Raw genomic sequence first — 22,853 nt, 5'->3', positions numbered from 1 at the left:
GTGGGCAAGCTCATCCCCCTGCCTACTCCACAGAGGCCATGGTCACACATCGGCATTGACTTCGTGACCGACTTGCCACGGTCGGTGGGCTTTATCTGTACAGCCCCGGAGATTGGGTTTGGCTGTCCACCAAAGACCTGCGACTGCGTCTCCCCTGCAGGAAGCTGAGTCCCAGGTATATCGGACCCTTCAGGATCGAGAGGCGTATCAACGAGGCGGCCTATCGGCTGGAACTCCCAACACGATACCGAATTCACCCCACTTTCCACGTGTCGCTTCTAAAACCGTATACCCCATCTTTTGCGACGGCGAGGTCAGGCCCCTCCGCCGGAGGTTTTGGAACAGCCTTCGGTCTACTCGGTACGGGAAGTGCTGGACTCTCGGCGTCGGGGCAGGGGCCTGGAATATCTTGTGGACTGGGAGGGCTACGGCCCCGAGGAACGATCATGGGTGGCGCGGCGGGACATATTGGATCCAGCGCTCCTGGAGGAATTCCACGCCACTCATCCACTTCGTCCTGCGCCCGTGTCGGGTCGTCCCAGGCGCAGGGTCAGGCGTCGGGAGCCGCCCCTGGAGGGGGTACTGTCAGGATCCAGCAGCCACACCCACACCAACCCCTCCAATCACTCCAAGCAGCTCACCAACTTACTAATCATCCACACCTGGTCCATATCAGTCACCACACTATAAAGACCCTGTTTTTCCACATTCCCACCGTCCGTTCTACAGCTTAGGCTTATGAACCTACTGGACTGCCCAAAACTACTCAGTTATAGTTGTGTTCCAGCTTACTAGCTTCAGTGTGTGTCGTCTGTGTTTTCTGCCTTGCCCATTTTGCTTTTTTCATTAAAGAAAAGCCCTTTTTGGAATTCAATCGGTCTCAGAACATTCTTTGCGCCTGACATTAGTGCACAAAAGACCTAGATAATACATTAAATATATTTATACACATATTCAAAGTTTCTTGTGTTCCACTCTTTAGTGAAATCTGATTTATAATAATTGTAATTAATGACAGATGTTAATATTATAAACTCTTTTCAATTATAGTAGTAAATGTTCAGTTCACAGTTCATTCTCTAGAATGAAAAATTTATTGTGTTCCTAATGCTATATGCTCAAAACATTATAAAGGATGATGAAGCTCTGTAGGAAATAATCACAGCTCATATTCATGAAGTCAGTAGCTTTCTGACCAGTGAAGTGATAAATTTAATTTGTGTTCTGGTCCCAAAACTTCTCAAGACCAAGAAATTAAACACAGACACAAAAATTACAAGTAAAAGCCCTGATGTTTGTGTCTGTTAAATAGGAATTTGTGTGTTTGTGTGTATCACATCCTCCAACTCAGCACCTGCAGTCGCTCCCAGCTGCAGCAGTGCAGTTTCTCTACTATCTGACTGAGGGAGGTTTTTGTATGACTCTATATCACTGTGTGAACCAGTAGCCTGAGATGCTGTGGTGACTCTGACAGTAATAATCTCCTGCATCTTCAGCCTGGACTCCACTGATGGTCAGAGTGAAATCAGATCCAGATCCACTGCCACTGAAACGAGCTGGAAACCCCGATTGTAGCTGGTTTACAAGTTTAATCAGGAGTTTAGGAGCTTCTCCAGCTTTCTGCTGATACCAGTGCAACAATTCACCATATGAATTCTTGGTCACTGCCTGACTGGTTTTACAGTTGATGGTGACTGTTTCTCCTGGAAGAGCAGATTTCTCTGGAGGAGTCTGAGTTACTGTTGCTTGACCTCTGCATTCTGTAAAAATACACAATAATGCAGCATGAAACTGAAATATTAGAACAGAAACAATACATGTATTTGTATGAACACATCATTGTAGAGATAAAATATGAAGCAGTGTCTGACCTTGAGTCCAGAGGATCAGTGTCCAGATGAAGATGGGGATCAAAGTCATGGTAGCTGTGGGTGAAGTTTCTGTAGCAGCAGCTCTCAGTCATGAAGTGTGAAAGTCACAGCGCTATAAACACTCCCAGAGCACTGAAGCATGTGCTGCCAATGCAAAGTGTCCTCTAAGTATGGAAACCTCTTTACCACATTCCCCCAATCTTACTGTTATTCTCACACTCAGTCACAATGGGAGATTTTTTGGAAAATATCAAGAGGTTACAAGTGCATGTAGAGAAATGACAGAAGTCAGACATTTACTTTATTTCCATCAGGATTCAAACTGACTACAGAGAAGATTTCAAGGAGACCAGAATTATAACATTATTCTTTACTGTGTTATGTATATTGTGTTACTGAGTGTGAAGACAAATCTCCTCACTAATCCATCATTTAGTGTTATTTCTCCTCCAGTTTTTTTCAGTGTGTACACTACACTGTGCTCCAGATTTTGGTGTGTGTGTCTGTTTGTGTGTTTATGTTCATTGTAGTGCAACAGAGGGTTTTTTATGACCGTTTCACAAGAATGTATCACTGTGGGGACTTTTGGTGGAGAAACAAAACTCATTATGTAAAGTAAGTGCCCACTTTTAAAGATTGAGATTTTTAAATCTCATGGATTCATTCATTTTTTTTACACATTGAAAATAGATACAGCTTCACTACAATATAATCATGTGACATTTTTATTAATAAATAGATCTTTACTATAAATTGTATATGAGTCACTTTACACTGTCATTACACTGTCATTACTCTGCTATACTCTGTCATTCTCACATTCAAATAGGAGATGTTTTGTAAAATATCAAGTGGTTACACTGAGGCATTATGGGTAAAACCTGTTTAACTGCCGATCTACATTTTTGTCTTTTCAGCTTTTAGTTTGTGTGATGTATTTCTGTGTCTTACACACTAGCTGCATCTTCAGTTTTTACTGATTCATCTCAGTGTTTCTGAAGAAAAATCAGTAAAAAGGAATAAAAGCAGGCAGAAAGTGTGTGTAGAGATCAGCTGATGTGAACAGAAGTTGGTGTTGTGTAGCTGTTTTGTAATAAGACGTGTAAATGATGGAGAGAGCAGTGAGTTTAGAGCAGCAGAGTTTTTGTATAGACACTGAACCTGTATGTATCAGTGTGGATCACTTTTAGTGGAGGAAACAAACTGACTGACTTATTTGTCATGTCAATATTCCTCTGTTATTAATTTTTTCTTTGATGTCATAAGACAAAAAACCCATCAGATTATAGTGTTAGTAGCTCATTTTATTTTGAATGAAACAAAATAGACACATTCTGTATATTACTGTGACATGTTCCTCTGAATTTTAGATTAGATTAGATTAGATTAGATTAGATTAGATTAGACTTTATTGTCATTACACATGTACGAGTACAAGGCAACAAAATGCTGTTTGGGTCTAACCAGAGTGCAATAGCAGCAAGTGCAGGATATATAGTGTTTACATCCTCTTCTTCTTCTTCTTCTTCTTTCGGCTGCTCCCATTAGGGGTCGCCACAGCGGATCATCCGTCTCCATACCACCCTGTCCTCTACATCTGCCTCTTTCACACCAACTACCTGAATGTCTTCCCTCACCACATCTATGAACCTCCTCCTTGGCCTTCCTCTTTTCCTCCTACCTGGTGGCTCCATCCTCAGCATTCTTCTACCAATATAATTCATGTCCCTCCTTTGCACATGTCCAAACCATCTCAATCTTGCCTCCCTCACCTTGTCACCAAAACATCCTACATGTGCTGTCCCTCTAATAAACTCATTTCTAATCTTGTCCATCCTTGTCACTCCCAACGAAAACCTTAACATCTTCAGCTCTGCTACCTCCAGCTCCACTTCCTGTCTTTTACTCAATGCCACTGTCTCTAATCCATTCAACATCGCAGGTCTCACCACAGTCCTATAAACTTTCCCTTTCATTCTTGCAAATACCTTACTATCACAAATCACTCCTGTCACTCTTCTCCACCCACTCCACCCTGCCTGCACTCTTTTCTTCACTTCTCTAACACACTCTCCATTACTTTGCACTGTTGACCCCAGGTACCTGAACTCCTCCACCTTCTCCAGCTCTTCTCCATGCAACCACATCACTCCACTGCCCTCCCTCTCATTCACACACTTGTACTTTGTCTTACTCCTACTGACTCTCATTCCCCTTCACTCCAACGCATATCTCCACCTCTCCAGGCTCTTCTCAACCTGCTCACTACTCTCACCACAAATCACAATATCATCCGCAAACATCATAGTCCAGGGAGACTCCTGTCTGACCTCATCCATCACCACTGCAAACAGGAAAGGGCTCAGGGCCGATCCTTGATGCAGTCCAACCTTCTTCTCCATTCCTCAGGCATCTTCTCACCTTCCAAAATCCTGTTAAACAACCTGGTCAAAAACTCCACTGCCATCTCTCCTAAACATCTCCACACTTCTACCGGTATGTCATCTGGTAGCAGCAGCTCTCAGTCATGAAGTGTGAAAGTCACAGCGCTATAAACACTCCCAGAGCACTGAAGCATGTGCTGCCAATGCAAAGTGTCCTCTAAGTATGGAAACATCTTTACCACATTTTCCCAATCTTACTGTCATTCTCACACTCAGTCACAATGGGAGATTTCTTGGAAAATATCAAGAGGTAACAAGTGCATGTAGAAAAATGACAGAAGTTTATACATTTACTTTATTTCCATTAGGATTCAGACTGACTACAGAAGAGATTTAAAGACCAACATTACAACATTGTTCTTTACTGTCTTTATGTATTATGTATATTGTGTTACTGACTGTAGAGACAAATCTCATCACTAATCTATCATTTGGTGTTTTTTCTCCTCGAGCCTTCTGCAGTGTGTACAGTATACTGTGCTCAAAATCAGGTGTGTGTGTGTGTGTGTGTGTGTGTGTGTGTGTGTGTGTGTGTGTGTTTATTTTAGTGTAGTCTTTTGTATGACAGTTTCACAAGTTACAAGTGCCCTCTTGTACTAAAATCTCATGGATTCTCATAATCCATTTCATACAAGGTAGATAAATACAGATTCACTACAATTTATTAATGTGACATTCTTATAAATTGATATTTTCTATAAAATACAGAAATGTGATGTGAAGAGGAGAGAGCTGCTCCTAGAAATTCTCTGCTTTTGTCTCATTTCGTAAAATTCTTACGAGTTACATCATCTCTTTTTCAGGTCCATGTGAAATTTTTTTTATTTCTTGTTTTACTTAAATTCATCATCAATGTAGAATTTGGTGTGGCAGTAAAGTAGGAATAATGATGGTTTATTATTTTTAAATTAATGCTAATCTAAAAATCTATTTTAAAATCTACAAAATTTAACAAAGATGAATGTATGCTGGTGTGATGGTTAGTTAAACACAGTGTGTTTGTTCTGAACTTGTTAAGATGAAGGTTGTTTTGTTCAACTGCAGTTTGGTTTGATGACATTATCAAAACTGTGTTTTGTTGTTTGACCTGCATCTCCTCTACAGTCGTTACAATGACAAAATATCACCGGGTTCAGTGTGATGGAGTAAACTATCACATAACTATACTATCATTATTACATTACTATAATTATATGTTTTATGGTCTCCAGCGGGTCCCACTGTGAAACCCTCCGTGTCTTTGCTCTATCCATCGTCTTTGCAGCTCTTTGAGGGACCGTCCTTGCTGCTCTCCCTGCTATCTGCCTACTCTCCACAGGGGGTGATGGTGAGCTGGACAGTGGATGGCTCAGAGGTAAATGAAGGGGTTCTAACCAGCCCTGAAGAACAGAAGAAGGACGGTTACACACGCAGCAGCACCGTGACCCTCAGCAAAGCACTCTGGGAAAAGGGGGAGGAGTTTGTCTGTACCGTCTCCCATTACAGTGTCAATCATCTGGTCACGTTCAGAAAGAGCCAGTGTGAAGACTAATAGCTACAAGATAGAATTAAACACTGAGCTGCTCACACATCCATCTACAATAGAGTTTCAATTCTACACAATGCTGATATTTCTGTCTTTACTCTCTTCACTGTCCTGTTGCTCTTCCTGTAGTTTTGCTCTGTAGTTTTTATTAGAGTTAGTTGTCATTATCAGTGTGATGAGAGAGTGTGTTTAGCTGTACACTCGGTGCTGTGTGTTGTGCTTCAGTGAGTTTGGCTGGAGGAAGCTGAACATCTGGTGGAAATGGTGAGAAAGAGGATCATTCAGCAGTCTTCATGTAAATCTCCCTTTCATTTCACTGCTCTGTGCTACTGCATTAGACAGTTACACATATTACTTAATTCCCACCTAAACATGTTACATGTGTATATCACTGCAATGTCCTGCTCTGAATTATTAATAAAGCCTTTGCATCAGTAAACACATAGACACTTTACATTATAGATAATGCACTTCATACACAAATCACCACTGTATCATCTAAGTATCTGTTACAGAACCTGATTATTCATGAAAAAAACACCTGGTGGCCTTCATGTCTTTATTGCCCAATTTACCCAAAACATACATCATATACACTTATTGCTATATTCCCAGTGTACTATTTACAAATATATTTCCCTCGAAGCAATATAATTAGTTTTATTTTAACCGGAACACATGCTTTCATACAAATGTATTGAGTATGTTCCCAATCAGAGAGAATATTACTTATGCATTAAGAGCAACAACAACAACAACAACAATAATAATAATAATAATAATAATAATAATAATAATAATAATAATAATAATAATAAATATAGCTGCAAGCAGCGATGGCGGGCCCTCGCACATTTGTGTATCGCTATACGGTCCCTCCCAGAAAACAATGCACGGTGTGCAAGTGCATCAAGTGGGTAAATATCAGTGGACTATTTTATGTTGTTACTGACCCATTTGGGGACTGTAAGTAAAAGAAACCCCACATTTTAGACAAACGGGGGCACTAGTGGGCCACTTGAGACACACCTTTGTCTGACCTTTTTGTCCACACTTAACAGCTGACAAATGTGACGTATGTGTCAAATTTCAAGTTAATCTAAGCACGCCAAAAGCCTTAAATATGCCTGAAATAAAAGGTAAGTTTGACGCGTTGCCATGAGAACAGCGTTCAAGATATCAAAAATCACTTTGCAATTATCTACAATGTCTCGGCATCATGCTGATTACGTTTGGTGTCAATCGCATGAATATCCTAGGAGGAGTATTTAAAAGTTCACCACATGCAACTGTCAAAAAATCCACCTTTTGAGACTGATACACTTACTGGCGCCTGTTGGTGGCGCTATGTCCAAAATTCACAATAGGCACATCGATGCGATCGGAATCCTTGGCCGAACATACAAACCGCGTGTCATACAATAAGACATTTTTTGCTTTAGATATTAGACACTTCCTGTTTCTCTGAATTCGCCATAGATTTGTCGCCTCGCCATGGCAGCACCGTTCAAAATATCAAAAATCCCTTCGCAATTTAGCAAGTGCAATGTCTCGGCATCATGTTCACCACGTTTGATGTCAATCGCATATATTCCCTAGGAGGAGTATTTAAAAGTTCACCACATGCACTTATGAAACCATCCAAAATGGCTGACTTCCTGTTGGGCGGAGCTAATAGGTTTGATTGTGAAAGTTGTTCGGGTCGATGAGATCTATATGCCTACCAACTCTCGTACATGTGCGTACATTTTTGCCCGATCTGTGCACCAATATTTTTTTTTCTATTACAGGGGGCGCTACAGAGCCCTATTGCCACACCTATGTTCCAGCCTTTTACTGGTCCTAATGGTAGACGACTTTGACGTCTGTGCCAAATCTCCGGTGTTTTTGAGGATGTTAAGGCACACAAAGTGCATGCCAAGAGCTTAAATATGCCTGAAATAAAAGTAAAGTTTGACGCGTTGCCATGGGAACGGCGTTCGAGATATCAAAAATCCCTTCACAATTTATCATCTACAATGTCTCGGCATCATGTTGACCACGTTTGGTGTCAATCGCATAAATATCCTGGAAGGAGTATTTAAAAGTTCACCAAAAAAGAAGAAGCACCATAATGTCACAAAGCTCCCCCAAGGATTACGTGCTTTAAAGCTTACCCAAAGGCAACGTCGAGATCCTTAATTCCTCCCAGGAGGCTGTCGCACTTCAAAATCACTCTGGAACACCATAGAGTCGCAAAGCTTCCCCAAGGGTGCCGTCACGCTTTACAGAATCGCTGGAAATGAGGTCATGATCCTAGATTCGTCTAATGGCGATGTCGCGGTTGGAGGTCCCTTCGGACATTCAAAGAGAGCACCCTCACACCCCAGAGTCGGCTCCAAACCTCCACAAAGGGCATCATCTCTGGAGTGACAGGCGAGGCGAGATAGGTCATCTGGAGGTCACGGCCAGACGGCGGTACGACGAACCCTTCACGGCCAGGTGGCGGTACGACGTACCTTTCGCGGCCAGCCAGCGGTGCAGTGGCATCCTTGGCAGAACACTGGAGCGGAGCGGCACCCTCGGTGGAACTCTGAAGCGGAGCGGCACCCTTGGCGAAACACTGGAGCAGAGCGACGCCCTAGGTGGAACAGTGGAGCGGAGCGGTGCGCTCGTGGGAACTCTGAAACAAAGCGGCGTGCTCGTGGGAACTTTGAACTGGGGGCATGGTGCAGCCTCGCTCGCAGGGAGCATGATCCGCGAGAAGTGGCTGTGAGTTTCCGGGTGGAAGATATGTCAGAAGATAATACACTCAAATGACAATTATTTTCCTTTAGGAACTTGAGCTGCGTCGCAACACTTTACGGATGTGACTGCTTTGTCAACGCTCTATAATAATGTGTGTAGTCCATCAAAAATTGGACGCACAGCATCACCAGTGGGGTAAAGTCACAACCAGGAAGCATACAAGCACATGGAGTGAAGCCGAAGCAAGCTTCTGTGACAAGGATGTTACAAGGGGTAAGGAAATACATGCTTTAATAAAAAAACAAACTGAGCAATAGGGCAAGGCAAAAACACAGTTCAATAAACTGTCCGGTGGCAAAGCACAGGCAAACAATCTAAAAACAAAAAATCAGTGAACAGAACTAGGAAGGGTAGAGCAGAAACAAAAACCAGTCCAGAGCAGAGGCAAAATGGAACAGGGGTCAGAGTCACAATCTGGGTCAGAAACAGGAGCAGGAACCAAAGCAAGCAGGGTGGCAAGAATATTTCTCAGGGACTATGGAAGCCGGTGAGATAATCTGGCCCTGAGTTAAAGTCTTGGGTGTCCTTAAATCGAAAACGGAAGTGCGCAAAACCGGAAGTGTACGCCGCATGCCCGGAAGATCCTAAATTCTGTGTGTATTTATGTCAATTGTCACAAATCTGTGGTGTTCCATCAACATCTTCCACCCCGCTCTCATGGGGCTGCTTGGCAAGCGCAGCCCCACTCTCAACCCTGCACCTCCCATCTCCGGGACAGTGTTTGTCCCAATCTGATGGGAACTGAGCAGGCTCATGGAACAAGAAGTAAGCACTCTTCTGAGGACGGAGGCTATTGAGGTAGTCCCTCCATCAGACAGAGAGCCAAGGTTGTACAGCCAGTAATTCATAGTTCCCAAAAAGGACGGTGGGTTGCGTCCTATTCTAGGTCTACGTCAGTTGAACTGCTCTCTCATGAGACTTCAGTTAAAAATGCTGACCCTCAAGCACGTGGTGTCTTAGATAATATCCAAGGACTGGTTTCAATCTAAAGATCCACACTTACATGTATCCATCCTTCCTTCTCACAGGTTTGCTTTCGGGGCCGAAGATTACCAAAATCAGGTTCTTCCATTTGGCCTTGCCCTGTCACCCTGCACCATCATTAAGTGTGTGGATGTGGCTCTGGCTCCTCTAAGACTTCAGGGCATCAGCATCCTCAATTATAGCAGAGCAGATAGTGGTCCGGCATCGAGATGTCGTTCTTGCTCACATAAAGAAACTGGGGTTTCTGCTTAACGCCAAGAAGAGTGTGCTTTCTCCATTACAGAGAACCACTTATAGATATATAAATTTATAGATAAATATAAAGTCAGTAACAGTGCAGAGATGTGTGGACATCAATTTAGAGTACAGGAATGGTTCTGAGGCATTAAAGAGTAATGTGCAGAAGTGAAGGTTAAAATGGCATTTAAGAATTAGCAGAATTATATATATATATATATATATATATATATATATATATATATATATATATATATATATATATATATATATAAATATGAAGCATATGTACAGTGAATAAATATAAGGCAGTAACAGTGCAGAGATGTGTGGACATCATTAAGAAGTACAGGAATGGTTCTTAAGGCAATGGCATTGAGGAGTAATTAGCAAGTTGATTAAACAGTGTACTATATATATATATATATATATATATATATATATATATATATATATATATATATATATATATACAGGTTATATACACAAATGAATGAAATGTTGGGCAGAATGTACAGTAATGATATAAAGATACATAGATAAAAATAGTGCAGATGTAATGAGTAATAGAAAAGTATGTAATATGTACATGTATAGTACAGAGGTTATTGTCAGCAAGCACGGGTGCAACGGTAGGTGCAGAGTGACTGGATGGGAGGACCCAAATGCAGGATGCACACAAGGTTAAGGGAAAAAGCTGAATTTAATATATAAAGCAAGGGGCAAAGGCAAAAACAGAATCCAAAAACAGTCCAGGGTCTAGGCACAGGCAATAGGGCAATACAGGGAAGCAAAACCAAAAACAGTCCAGGAATCAAAATACCAGCAAACAGAGCAATACAAGGCAGAACAAAACACAAACCAAAAACAGTCCAAGTCCAAACCAGGAAACTAGGGTGGCAGAGAAGACCAGGGATCAGGGGTCAGGATCAGGATACAGCGCAGGCAAGATGGCAAGACTCATCTGAGGGGCTAGGAAACAGGTAAGATAATCTGGCCAGGAGCTAAAGTCTTGATTCTCCTTATATACCGGGAGGCGCAGGAAAAACGGCAAGATGGCCGCTGACCGGAAGTGCGCGCAGTGTGCCCAGGAGATCCTGACAGTTATATACAGTGTTTTGTTTGTGTTTGTTTTGTAGTGATTAGCGGTGTAGTGTAGAGTTCAGTAGTGTGATGGTGGATGGAAAAAAGCTGTCCCTGAACCTGCTGGTTCTGGTGAGCAAGTTCCTGTATCTCCTTCATGATGGAAGGAGGTTAAACAGTTTATGACCGGTATGTGAAGAGTCCTTGATAATGTTGTGAGCTCTGCGCAGACATCTGCTGTGGTGAAGGTGTTCAATGGCAGTTAGTTTCGGTGCAAGTGATGCGTTGGGCAGTTTTGACCACCCTTTGCAGGGCTTTTCGTTCACTCACAGTAGAGCCTCCGTACCATACAGTGATGGAGTTGGTCAGGATGCTCTCAATGATGCAGCGGTAGAAGCTCGGTAAAATCCCCGGCGACAGATGAGATTTCTTGAGACTTCTCAAGAAGTACAGGCGCTGTTGTGCTTTTTTAACCAGAGTTGACGTGTTCTGCAGCCATGTCAGATCCTCAGAGATGTTAACTCCCAGGAACTTAAAGCTGGAGACTCGTTCTACCTCAGTTCCATCGAGGTTGACAGGTAGATGTCTCCTGCTGTTGGATTTCCGAAAGTCCACAATGAGCTCTTTGGTCTTCTGGCGTTGAGAGTCAGGTTGTTGTTGGCACACCATGCTGCTAGATTATGGATCTCTTCCCTGTAGGCCGATTCATCATTGTTGCCAATCTGGCCGACCGCGGTGTCATCTACATACTTGATGAAGATGTTGGAGTTATATAGAGGAGCACAATCGTGGGTGAACAGGGAGTAAAGCAGTGGGCTCAGAACACAGCCCTGCGGGATTCCAGTGCCCAGGATGAGGGTAGAGGATACCTGGTTTCCCAACCTGAGAGATTGAGGTCTGTTGGTGAGAAAGTCCAGAATCCATGTGTAAGTGGAGCTGCAGATACCCAGTTCACTGAGCTTAGTAATCAGTACAGTGGGGAAGACTGTTTTGAATGCAGAGCTTAAGTCAATGAATAGCAATGAACAGCATTATCTAGGTGTCATTTGGGATTCGACGACTACACGCGGGCAGCAGAAATCTTGCATCCATCCTTATGGCCATCAGGAAGGTTAGAGGACGTCAGTTTGGTTGATTATGATGTGCCATGCCTACTTCAGTCAAAAGGTGCAGGCTATTTGTTGGCACTTCTAAAAATGTAGACTGCAGCAGGGGACGGAGCTATCATTTAGAAAAGTCCCACAGTTATGGTACAGCCTTCCAATCAGTGCTCAGGACTCAGACACAGTGTTAATGTTCAAGTCTTGGTTAAAAACATATTTGTTGCATCAAGCTTTTTGTTAATAGGTTTCTCTCAGGTAAAGAGGTAAAGGAGCAGATCTGGGGGGATCATGGTTATAGTTGACCTGATTTTACTATTGACTTGATCTGTTGACTGTTTTATTTACCTGGGATGTTTGAATAACCCCAAGGCATTTTATGCATGCATTCAAGTTTTTTGTCAATGTTGTGGTGGGCTGTCATCCAAGAGATCTCTCATGTCTCTGTAACCTTCTGGCTGTCCCTTTTAGCTATGCTTTTATAGCTATTGTAGTCCTGCTAGAGTCCTTACTTGCACTCTACTCATACTACATTTTTGTCCTAAGATATGTAGCAAAAAGGATAATAATACTAATAATCCATGTTTCCTTCTCTCTTCCTGTCACTCTTTCTTTCTTTCTTTCTTTCTTTCTTTCTTTCTTTCTTTCTTTCTTTCTTTCTTTCTCTATCTCTCTCTCCTTCATCCTTAAACATGCTCCTGATGTTACAATGATTCTGTCTCATTTTTCTTTCTGGACCTGCATGATTCATCCTAAAGCCCTACCTAAATGGTTCCACATAAAGAGTTTAAAAAACCATGCGGGTACAGCAGAGGGTTAAACACAAGAAACATTATATGGATCTGGACTGTAATTAATATATACTGTTTGCTACAATTGCTTCATGGCTGACTTGCTCATAAAGGATTAAAAACATGGATACATTTAAGGACTAATTTATAAAATGTAAAATGTATACACAGATTCTATTAATTTCTGTAAAGCTGCTTTGGGGTACTGTCCATTGTTTAAAGTGTTATACAAATAAGGCAATACATTTTGTCTATTAAGTAGTAGTGTGTGTGTGTGTGTGTGTGTGTGTGTGTGTGTGTGTGTGTGTGAGTGTGTTTATCTGCATGGAAATGGAAGATAGGTTTGATCATATGGAGGGAGTGAATATAAATAAATCAATAAGCCAAAAACGTGTCATTGTGTCGTATCACATCCTCCAACTCAGCACCTGCAGTCGCTCCCAGCTGCAGCAGTGCAGTTTCTCTACTATCTGACTGAGGGAGGTTTTTGTACGACTCTATATTACTGTGTGAACCAGTAGCCAGAGATGCTGTGGTGACTCAGACAGTAATAATCTCCTGCCTCTTCAGTCTGGACTTCAGTGATGGTCAGAGTGAAATCAGATTAAGATCCACTGCCACTGAAACGAGCTGGAAAACCCGACTGTAGCTGATTTACAACTTTAATCAGGAGTTTAGGAGCTTCTCCAGCTTTCTGCTGATACCAGAGCAAGTGTTCACCATTTGAATTCTTGGTCACTGCATGACTGGTTTTACAGTTGATGGTGACTGTTTTTCCTGGAAGAACAGATTTCACTGCAGGAGTCTGAGTTACTGTTGCTTGACCTCTGCATTCTGTAAAAATACACAATAATGCAGCATGAAACTGAAATATTAGTACAGAAACAATACATGTACAATGTGCCGGTAAACATCATAATATTTCAGGAGCTCAGGAGCTTTTCCAGGTTTCAGCGGGTGCCACTGAATATCAGCAGAAACATCCTGACTGGATCTACAGGTGTAACAGAGTCTCATGGAGAAACAGACTAAAATCCTGGAGACTGAGTCAGGACAATTTCCTCAAAGGACTCTGAAAAAAAAAGAACCAACATTTAAATATTCTAATTAAATGTAGTAATAAGTGTGAGAGCAATTTGATGATTGTATGAAAAATAAATTAGAGTCTCATGGTGAGGGACAGAGGCGGGAAGTAACGGAGTACAAATACTTTGTTACTGTACTTAAGTAGATTTTTTTGGTATCAGTACTTTACTCCACAATTTCTTTTTTAGACAACGTTTTACTTTTACTCATTACATTTTAACACAAATATCTGTACTTTTTACTTTTTACATTTTCAAAACCGGATTGTTACTTTAGTTTTAATTCATTGATTTGGTGAAATGTATATTTTTTATTTTCACTGCGCGCCGATTTTAGCCGAACAACCAATTTCCTGTTACTGCACGTCTTTTTCAATCCGCTGGTGTATAGTCCTGACTCTCACTCTTTATGAAGATAAGAATCAGCAGGCAGAAGACAGTAAGAAGTTTGGGGTTAACATGGATGAGACAGAGGGAGTCAGTGATGTAAACATGACTGAGAACAGACACATTCCTGATCATCATCATCTTTTCTCTGCTTGTGTTCGGTATGTGGATCTTCAGTCTGGAAACATTCATTCGGTAACAAAATTTTTAATTCGTTTTGTATTTATATATATATATATATATATATATATATATATATATATATATATATATATATATATATATATATATTTATTTGGCTGTCAAAATTTTAATTATTTTAATCGGCACTAAATGTTATTAACGCAATTCAGCGCGCATTTCTGTTTTTACAATTTTTATAAAAAGTATAAATACATAAATAAATAACTAAATATAAAAAAGGCAAAATTAAAACCTCCAGCAAACCCATTGTTTCTGATAGAACTGAACACAGTCTGAACAGCACTACAGCTTTTAGTGAGTGTTAGCAGCAGTTACATAACACGCATATGCAAAATCTGTGTGTGTGTGTGTGTGTGTGTGTGTGTGTGTGTCTGTGATCAATGTAGTGTAACAGAGGTTTTTGTATGACGGTTTCATTAGAATGTATCACTGTGGCACACTTTTGGTGGAGGAACAAAACTAACCGTCAGTAAGTGTCTTTTACTTCTAAACTTCTAAAACTGATACAAAATAAATATATATTTACTTATTTTTATTATTTAATTCTTCACTGTTCTCCATAAATAATTCAAATTAAATATATTGTGTGCATCAATAAATAAATTGGGAGAAACTATAAACTGTTTGCAGTAAAATAAATAAGAAATTAGTAAATATTAAACATGTAATAAATCTCCAGTGTGTTAGTGTTGGTAACTGGAAACCTGCTCACTGGTTCATATCTGCAGTGTTGTGTACATTATTCTGAAGTCTCTGTGCTGATGAAAAATAGAGACGAATGCTGCTGTGTGTTTTTGTTAAACAGTGCTTTTCTGTCATTAGATTCATGTCATACCATCACACAAAGAGCACTTTCTATGACACGTCAGTAAGAAGTGACTAAAACAAAATAAAGCTGATCGAAGTCTGAGTCGCTCCACAATATAACGACTAGCTCGTAAATGTTCTCCTGCTGATTAGTTCTACTGAACTGCAGTGATGTGAAAAAGAAGTAATGAGTAAATGTTGTGCAACTTTGTTTAAATGTGTGGGTTTTTTATGTTTTCTCTGTTCTCCAGAGGGTCCCACTGTGAAACCCTCCGTGTCTCTGCTCCATCCATCGTCTCTGCAGCTCTCTGAGGGACCAGCCTCACTGCTCTGCCTGCTGTCTGACTACTCTCCACAGGGGGCGACGGTGAGCTGGACAGTGGATGGCTCAGTGGTGAACGAAGGGGTTCTAACCAGCCCTGAAAAACAGAAGAAGGACGGTTACACACGCAGCAGCACCCTGACCCTCAGCAAAGCACTCTGGGAAAAGGGGGAGGAGTTTGTCTGTACTGTCTCCCATGACAGTGTCAATCATCCGGTCACGTTCAGAAAGAGCCAGTGTGAAGACTAACAGCTCTAAGATAGAATTAAATACTGAGCTGCTCACACATCCATCTACAATAGAGTTTCAATTCTACACATTGCTGATATTCCTGTCTTTACTCTCTTCACTTTCCTGTTGCTCTTCCTGTAGTTTTGCTCTGCTGAAATAAAGATTCATTTTGGACACTGGGTGTGTTTTTATTAGAGTTAGTAGTCATTATCAGTGTGATGAGAGAGTGTGTTTAGCTGTACATTCAGTGCTGTGTGTTGTGCTTCAGTGGGTTTGGCTGTTGAAGTTGAACTGGTGAAAGTGGTGCTCTATTTTGGGAGAAAGAGGATCATTCAGCCATTTATGTAAATCTGTACCAAAACAAGTGTTCACCATTTGAATCCTTGGCCACTGCTGGACTGGTTTTACAGTTGATGATAACTGTTTCTAATGGAAGAACAGATTTCACTGCAGGAGTCTGAGTTACTGTTGCTTGCCCTCTGCATTCTGTAAAAATACACAATAATGCAGCATGAAACTGAAATATTAGTACAGAAACAATACATGTATTTGTATGAACACATCATTGTAGAGATAAAATACGAAGCAGTGTCTGACCTTGAGTCCAGAGGATCAGTGTCCAGATGAAGACAGGGATCAAAGTCATGGTAGCTGTTTAAATGATGGTCACACTCGCGAGGTTAACACAACCAAACTCCTTTATTGCGAACCTTGTTTATCCATCATCTTCCAATGTGCCTTTTCTCTATATCACCACCAATGCTTACGCATACGTCTGACGTCATCACTACGGATACCCATTTATACAAATGCATGTTAAACAGAACATTAACCCAATGTTCTACATTCCCCTTCTTTAGTATTCTCTTTAACATAAAATTAACATCAGCTTACACTATCAGAAATTCTCAAACTTGAATCTGAAATTCAAAGCATATAATAACAAATAATTCTAATGTCACCTTTTAGGGATAAAACATTAAGCATTTCACTCTAAATTAAGTAACAGTCTAATTGGATCTGTATTTTTTATTTTTTTATTTTTATTTTTTTAACAAACAGCTTATTATATATATTTTTGGTTAGGTCTTTAAACTCTGCCAGACCGTGTTACATACAATGTTTTTTCTGCCTCCTGGTCAGGTGCAACAGTGTCTGGTGTTACTTTAGAGTCATTAGATGTCACCTGTGCACCTGTATGGTTTGACAGAGAACTTGAATTCTGTCTTGGCCTACAATCTCTTGGATGTTCTGCAGGATTGAAATCGTATTGTGGTGGTAAGGTTTCTGGAACAGGCAAGATATGTTTGCGATTCCTCCTGTAATCCTTCCACCATGAATGATCTTGGTTCTTTGCAGATACCCTTGACAGTCCCTAATTTGTTGTAACCTTGAGGAGTCTGCAACCTGACCACTTCACCTGTCATCAGTGGACGAAGAGCCTTGCTGGTTCTGTCATAGTAAAGCTTTTGCTGGTAGCGCTTGTGTGTGAGCTGTTTTCTGACAGTGATATGACTTTTGGTAGAAGGGACCAGAAGCTTTTTGTCAATTGGGAGTGTAGTCCGTGTTTGCCTTGACAAAAGTCAAGAAAGACCAAGAAAGACGTCTGTTCCAGCCCTTTTAGATTTTTCCATCAACTCTTTTGCACTGCGTACCGCTCGTTCTGCAAGTCCGTTGGATTGTGGATATTCTGGACTGCTTGTTATATGTATGAAATCCCAAGTGTCTGCAAATTGTTTGAACTGCTGGCTGGTAAATTGCGTTCCATTGTCTGAGATTACCTTATGGGGACTGCCATGTACTTAAAAGTGTCTCTTTAATTTTGTAATCACGGCAGTTGATGTCAGATTATGCAGCAGATCTATCTCAAACCAACCCGAATACGAGTCCACCAGAACGAGATAGTTTTGGCTATTCCATTCAAATAGATCGGTTGCTACAATTGACCATGGGAGATCTGGAGTATCATGCAGTTTCAGTGGTTCTTTTTGTTGGTGTCGTCTCATGCCATTGCAGATGGCCTCAATGTCCTTGTTCATTGAGGGCCAATATGCTACGCCTCTTGCTCTTCGTTTTGTTTGCTTATGCTCCAAGATGCCCTCTGTGCAAAATTTTTATATATTCTTTTTGAAGTGACCTGGGAATCACAACTTTCGGACCTTTCGGACCTCTCGCAAACATCCCGAACCATCTAGAGACGTACCAGTGCCATTTGGATCCCGCTACATGTGTAGAGTTTTGACATTGGACCTCCTGGAGTGTTTAAAGGCTCTGGCATGGAGAAGCTGATGCTGGATCTGTGATGATCACAAATGCTGAGCTTATAAAACTAGGAGCTACTAACCATATAGACTGTATAAGGCTGCAGAAAGAACATCACTTATAATCTTATACTCCAGTGCTCATGTTAGTTCTCACTTTCCAGTGTTCTGTATTGTTGAAAGATTTATGATCAAACTCTTGATGTCACCCAAATGAGGATGGGTTCCCCTTTTGAGTCTGGTTCCTCTCAAGGTTTCTTCCTCATAACATTTAAGGGAGTTTTTCCTTGCCACAGTCCCCACGGCTTGCTCATCAGGGACAAATTCACACCATTCACCTTGACTGTTGATTTGTGTAAAGCTGCTTTGAGACAATGTCTGTTGTGAAAAGCACTATACAAATAAACTTGACTTGACTTGACTTGACTTTCATCACAATCCCATCCCTTATAGTAAGTTTATCTCTGTATGGATAGTACTGACGAAGTTCAGGTGAAAGCTTCGACTGTCGGTCTGGCCATCCCTGATGTACTGTTCTGCAAAGCTGTTGGAATGTCGGATCAGCAGATGTATGTTTTTTTCAACTGATCTATTCTTGATGATGAAAGATGTTCCACTGATATCACCTCAAAATCAGCCTTTTCACTATCTGGTGCTTCTGTGGTCTTTATAGGGGCACGTGATAGAGTATCAGCCAGATACATGTGTTTTCCTTTCTTGTAGCTTATCACAAAATCATACTTTTGGAGCCTCAACATCAAACGTTGCAATCGAGCTGGTGCCATGTGCAGTGGCTTGTTGAGTATCGTCACTAATGGCTGATGGTCTGTCTCAATGTGGACTGTTTTCCCATAAATGTAGTCATGAAATTTCACACATGCAAAGACTACCGCGAGGAGCTCTTTCTCAATTTGAGCATATCGTGTCTCGGTTTGCGTCAAAGTGCGTGATGCATATGCTATAGGAGCATTTTGTTGGAGACAGGCCGCACCAAGTCCAAACTGTGAAGCGTCACATCAGTGTCACCGGCTTCTGAACATCATAATACCTTAATGTTGGTGGATTTGTAATGCACTCCTTCAACTTGTCAAATGCATCTTGTTGCTGTTTGAGCCAACACCGTTCGATATCTTTACAAGTCAGCTCTCGCAAGGGTGCTGAACGGTCGCTGAAATTTGGAATAAACTTTCCAAGATAATTGACCATCCCTAGAAACCGTTGTAGGGCTTTAACATTTTCCGGGGCCTCCATTTGTGTGATTGCTTTAATCTTAGAGGGATCTGGCTTTAGTTCTTCACGCGTGAACACATGGCCTACGTAACATATCTCTGACAGCCGAAACTTGCATTTGAGAGGATTCAGTCTAAGGTTGACTTTTCTTGCACGATCCAGAACTTTCTTGAGATTATTATCATGTTCTTTCACGTCTCTTCCTCCCACAAGAATATCATCAACTACATGGATACATGGAACACATGGATAACCTGCAAAAATTTGCTCCATGGCTCTTTGGAAAACCTTGCATGCGCTGAAATCAAAATCTTCCAAACGGGGAATTGAACGTTGTCAGCATTGACGACTTTTCATCAAGAGAAACTTGCCAAAAAGATGCCTTTGCATCTAGAACAGAAAAAACTTAAAAATTTGGCATTTGAGCAGCAACTTCTTCCACAGTCCGCATAGGGTGGTGTGGACGTAAGAGTGCCTTATTAAGGTCTCTTGGGTCGATGCATAGCCTTATTTCCTCAGAGTTCTTTTTGTGGGTCGCCACCATTGAAGACACCCATTCAGTAGGTTCTGAGACTGGAATAAGGACACCCATATTGACCATTCTTTGCAATTCAGATTTAACTTTACTTTGCATAGGGACTGGGATTTTCCGTGTTGGTCTTATCACTGGATCCACAGCTGGATCTTGTTTCATTGAGTATGTTACTGGAAGCTTGCCAATCTCATCCTTAAAAAGGTCTTCATATTCAAAATGAATATGTTTTGAAAAACTTGAGTTTTCCTCCACTAACAAATGATGAATTTCTTTGTTAAATGATACCAGCTTCATTTTCAGACAGTCAGGTAAACCTATCAATGGTTGCACATTTCTCTTCACCACATAGAACAATAAATTGTATACCGTTCCTGATAATTGGCAAGTGAACATGGTGAGGCCTGCTGTGGGAATTTCCTCACCACCATAGGCTACAAGCTTGGTGTTCTTTGATGATCTTAATGTTTCTATTCTCTTAATCTTTGTGAATAACAATTCAGCGATTACATTACATTTGGCTCCTGTGTCAACTTTGAAATCCACTGAGTGTTCATTAATGTTCATTGTGCAGATCAGTTCTGATTTTGGACTTCCTATTTCCACTGTTTGTACACACAAATAATTGTGTGTTTAATTGACACACCATCCACATAGAAGGACTCATCTGTACTATCTGTGGAATCTTCCTTTGGTTTCAGCTGATTTATTGCTTTTCTTTGTCTATTTGACTTTGATGTTGTCTTGCAGCACTTCTTAAAATGGTTCCATTTATTACACTTATGGCACTGTTGACCATAGGCTAAACATCTTTCCTTTTTTGCTTCGTGTTTTCATCCACAACTGCTGCAGTTTAGTATAATTTGAGATGTTCTGCTGTTGGAGTTAAATTTGTGTTTGGTCCCTTGTGTTTTGGTTCTATGGTGCACACTATCCACATTAGTGTTGCTTTGCTTGGGCACTGAGAGAGTCTTTGAGTGCATATCGGTCAGCTCATGAATTTGACACAATCCTATTGCTTTGATCAATGTTAGCTCACTGTCTCTTAGCAGAATTTTTCTCATGCCATCACTAGTCACACCGCACACAAGTCTGTCTCTTATAAGTTCGTCAGTCAGATCACCAAATCTGCACGTCTTTGCCTTGTTTCTCAAATCACTCACGTATTTTTCAATAGATTCACCGGCTTTTTGATTTCTCATATTAAACTTGTGCCGTTCCATTGTGACATTTGTTTGTGGGTTGCATAACTCACGGAATTTCCTTTTTAGACATTCCGGTTCTCTCTAGATTCGGCCTCCGCGATGATCAGTCTTTGTTCTCCTTCTCCCGCAAACGTGGCAGGTGCATACACAAACGCGCGCTCTCGCTCAATGGCTTCTGAACCGGCCAAATTAAGGAGAATAAATGCACGTGTCCTGGCATCCTTATCCGAGTGAGCAGCTGCTATGAAGATATCATATTCTTGCTCAAATACTCGCCAGTTCTCGGCAATGTCTTCGGAAGCCTTCCGCCATTGTTCTTACGAGAATACAAAAAAAAAAAAGAAGTTGCAAGTATTTCCGATGAAAACTTTCTTTTTATTTTTTTTTTTAAACCTCCAAAACGTCCTTTTTATATTATTTGGTCCGCTTCTGACACCATGTTTAAATGATGGTCACACTCGCAAGGTTAACACAACCAAACTCCTTTATTGCAACCTTGTTTATCCATCATCTTTCAATGTGCCTTTTCTCACCACCAATGCTTACGCATACGTCTGACGTCATCACTACGGATACCCATTTATACAAATGCATGTTAAACAGAACATTAACCCAATGTTCTACAGTAGCTGTGGGTGAAGTTTCTGTAGCAGCAGCTCTCAGTCATGAAGTGTGAATGTCACAGCACTATAAACACTCCCAGAGCACTGAAGCATGTGCTGCCAATGCGAAGTGTCCTCTAAGTATGGAAACGTCTTTACCACATTCCCCCAATCTTACTGTCATTCTCACATTCAGTCACAATGGGAGATTGATTAAATGTATTCCCCTGTAGTTACTGCACTTCTGCACATCTCCCTTATTCATAAAGATCGGTACCAGCACAATCCTTCTCCATTCCTCAGGGATCCTCTCACCTTCCAAAATATTGTTGAACAGCCTGGTTAAAGGTCCATTATCTTCATGGTGGGACGTGATTGGGGCTAGAGCAACATCAGGATGCCTCAGGATGGGGAGAGAAAGAGATGCAGTGGAGAGAAATTAGCGTAGCTGCTGTTTATGATATTAACAGCACAAGATGATATTGTGCATTTGATCAGATGTACTGGAGCACAAGGTTATGATATGTGACATATGTTATGTGTAGGCTTTGCTAAAAAAGATAAGTTTTTAATTTGCCCTTAAACTGGGAGAGTATGTCTGAGCCCTAAACACTGTCAGGAAGACTATTCCAAAGTTTCGGAGCTAAATGTGAGAATGCTCTTTATTGGTCTTTGCTATTTTAGGAACTACTAGAAGGACGGAGTTTTGAGATCTCAAGGAGCGTGACAGATTGTAGCATGTTAGAAGACTGGATAGATACATGGGAGCTAAACCATTTAGTGTTTTTTAAGTAAGAAGCAGTAGTTTGTAGTCAATTCGAAACTTAACAGGTAGCCAGTATAGGGATGATAAGATTGGGGTTATATGATAATTTTCCTCTACCTTGTGAGAACTCTGGCTGCCGCATTCTGGACTAACTGACATCCAACTAGTAATGCATTACAATAGTCTATTTTGGAGGTCATGAATGCATGGACTGTGTGGTAGTGGGAACAGTCACATAGTTGGGTGGAGTAATTGGAATGATGGCCAGGTTTCACTTATCAATTTAGTGGGTCTGTAAAAGGAGCAGTCGATGTCTGATGGAAGTGCGTTTTCCTGAACACTGGTGATGTCACCAGATATCCGGCATAGCTGGGAGAGCTTCGTGTGGTAAGGACTTAG

At 41.1% G+C, this 22,853-nt stretch overlaps 1 long non-coding RNA gene and 1 gene segment (V, D, J or C); one reads left to right on the top strand and one right to left on the bottom strand.

Moving 5' to 3' along the window:
- Nucleotides 1–1,263: 1,263 nt before the first annotated feature.
- On the bottom strand, nucleotides 1,264–21,788 carry LOC124392692. The segment is given in 3 exon segments: nucleotides 1,264–1,760; nucleotides 16,456–16,513; nucleotides 21,720–21,788. Coding segments are annotated over 2 exon segments (381 nt in total).
- LOC124392694 lies at nucleotides 14,905–16,032 on the top strand. Its single transcript, XR_006927195.1, has 2 exons — nucleotides 14,905–14,967; nucleotides 15,557–16,032. It is a non-coding gene; the product is annotated as an uncharacterized LOC124392694 (long non-coding RNA).
- Nucleotides 21,789–22,853: the final 1,065 nt, after the last annotated feature.

Source organism: Silurus meridionalis, chromosome 10 (assembly GCF_014805685.1).
Source record: "Silurus meridionalis isolate SWU-2019-XX chromosome 10, ASM1480568v1, whole genome shotgun sequence".
Taxonomy (NCBI): domain Eukaryota; kingdom Metazoa; phylum Chordata; class Actinopteri; order Siluriformes; family Siluridae; genus Silurus; species Silurus meridionalis.
This window is presented reverse-complemented; position numbering and strand designations above follow the sequence as displayed.